The sequence below is a fragment of the Corvus brachyrhynchos genome, unplaced genomic scaffold (genome assembly GCF_000691975.1).
Source record: "Corvus brachyrhynchos isolate BGI_N302 unplaced genomic scaffold, ASM69197v1 scaffold56, whole genome shotgun sequence".
Taxonomy (NCBI): domain Eukaryota; kingdom Metazoa; phylum Chordata; class Aves; order Passeriformes; family Corvidae; genus Corvus; species Corvus brachyrhynchos.
In genome coordinates, this window is record NW_008238664.1 from 7625665 (window position 1) to 7626924 (window position 1260).

Here is a 1260-nt window from a genome sequence, read left to right on the forward strand (position 1 = left end):
AGAAAGTGGGGAGTGGAGGGGGTGGAAAAAGGGAGAACGAAGGGGGCACGGAGCGCTGCGAGCCTGGCTCCGAGCCTACCCGTGCTCCCGGGTTCCCGCATTCCGTGATATCTCATCCCCCTGAAGCGCCTACCCCATCTCAGATGTTCTCACTTCCTCCAGTCATTTCGCCCATCTTATACGCAAGGCAAAATGTTTCAGCCTAAGAGTGTTCCGAAATAACTACACGAAAAGTGATGAGGGGCGATTATTAAAAATTTACTTCATTTTGTTTTCATTTTCTTGAAACATGTTTGCCAATTTAACTGTGAAACTCCTAATTTAGATGGAATAAATTATAAAGTATTGCCTCTCACCTTTACTGTAAAAGACTATAATACGGTTTCCATTTGTTGAAAAACTATTTAAACATATTTCAGAATAGTAAATACATTTAAATTAGCTTGCAAAATACTCAAGGATTTCATAATCATTATTATAAGATTAAGCAACTGAATAAATGCTTGGTAAAAATTTTATCTAAGGTTTCCTTATTAAATCTCCATACCCAAGAAGACCGAGGCAGTGTGTAAAAGCTCTTTTATAGAAGATGTGGGTGGCTCTTAAAAGAGCCTTTGGGTTGCAAGTGACGGTCCGAGACACCCTACTTGGAGCTGGTGTACTTGGTGACAGCCTTGGTGCCCTCGGACACGGCGTGCTTGGCCAGCTCGCCGGGCAGCAGCAGCCGCACGGCCGTCTGGATCTCCCGCGACGTGATGGTGGAGCGCTTGTTGTAGTGCGCCAGGCGCGACGCCTCGCCGGCGATGCGCTCGAAGATGTCGTTGACGAAGGAGTTCATGATGCCCATGGCCTTGGACGAGATGCCCGTGTCGGGGTGCACCTGCTTCAGCACCTTGTACACGTAGATCGAGTAGCTCTCCTTACGGCTCTTCTTGCGCTTCTTATCGCCTTTCTTTTGGGTCTTGGTGACCGCCTTCTTGGAGCCCTTCTTGGGCGCAGGGGCGGACTTGGCCGGCTCAGGCATGGCGACAACCGCTTATCTCTTCCTGCGCGGGCGTGTCCTTGCCGCCGATTGGTCAGAATACGATCCGCCTGCTCATTGGCTCTCTCAGCCGCGACGGGTCCCAGCCAATCGCCGAGGGCTCATCCCGCCCAGGGAAGGGATAAAAGGGGCGGAGCGGTTGCGTCAGCGTGATTGTGTCCCTCGTGCGCTGTGCGGTGCGGCAGTGCTTTTTCTGGTTCTTTCAACCAGTCCGGCCT

At 51.0% G+C, this 1260-nt stretch overlaps 2 protein-coding genes across 2 annotated transcripts in view; both read right to left on the reverse strand.

Moving 5' to 3' along the window:
• The window catches only part of LOC103618147 (histone H3), a 23527-nt gene that overhangs the window by 14555 nt on the left and 7712 nt on the right, over positions 1–1260 (reverse strand). The gene's annotated exons all lie outside the window — the stretch shown is intronic.
• On the reverse strand, positions 246–1037 carry LOC103618149 (histone H2B 1/2/3/4/6). Its single transcript, XM_008636512.2, has one exon. It carries the CDS (start codon positions 1022–1024, stop codon positions 644–646), a length of 381 nt encoding a protein of 126 aa, XP_008634734.1. The 5' UTR covers positions 1025–1037; the 3' UTR covers positions 246–643.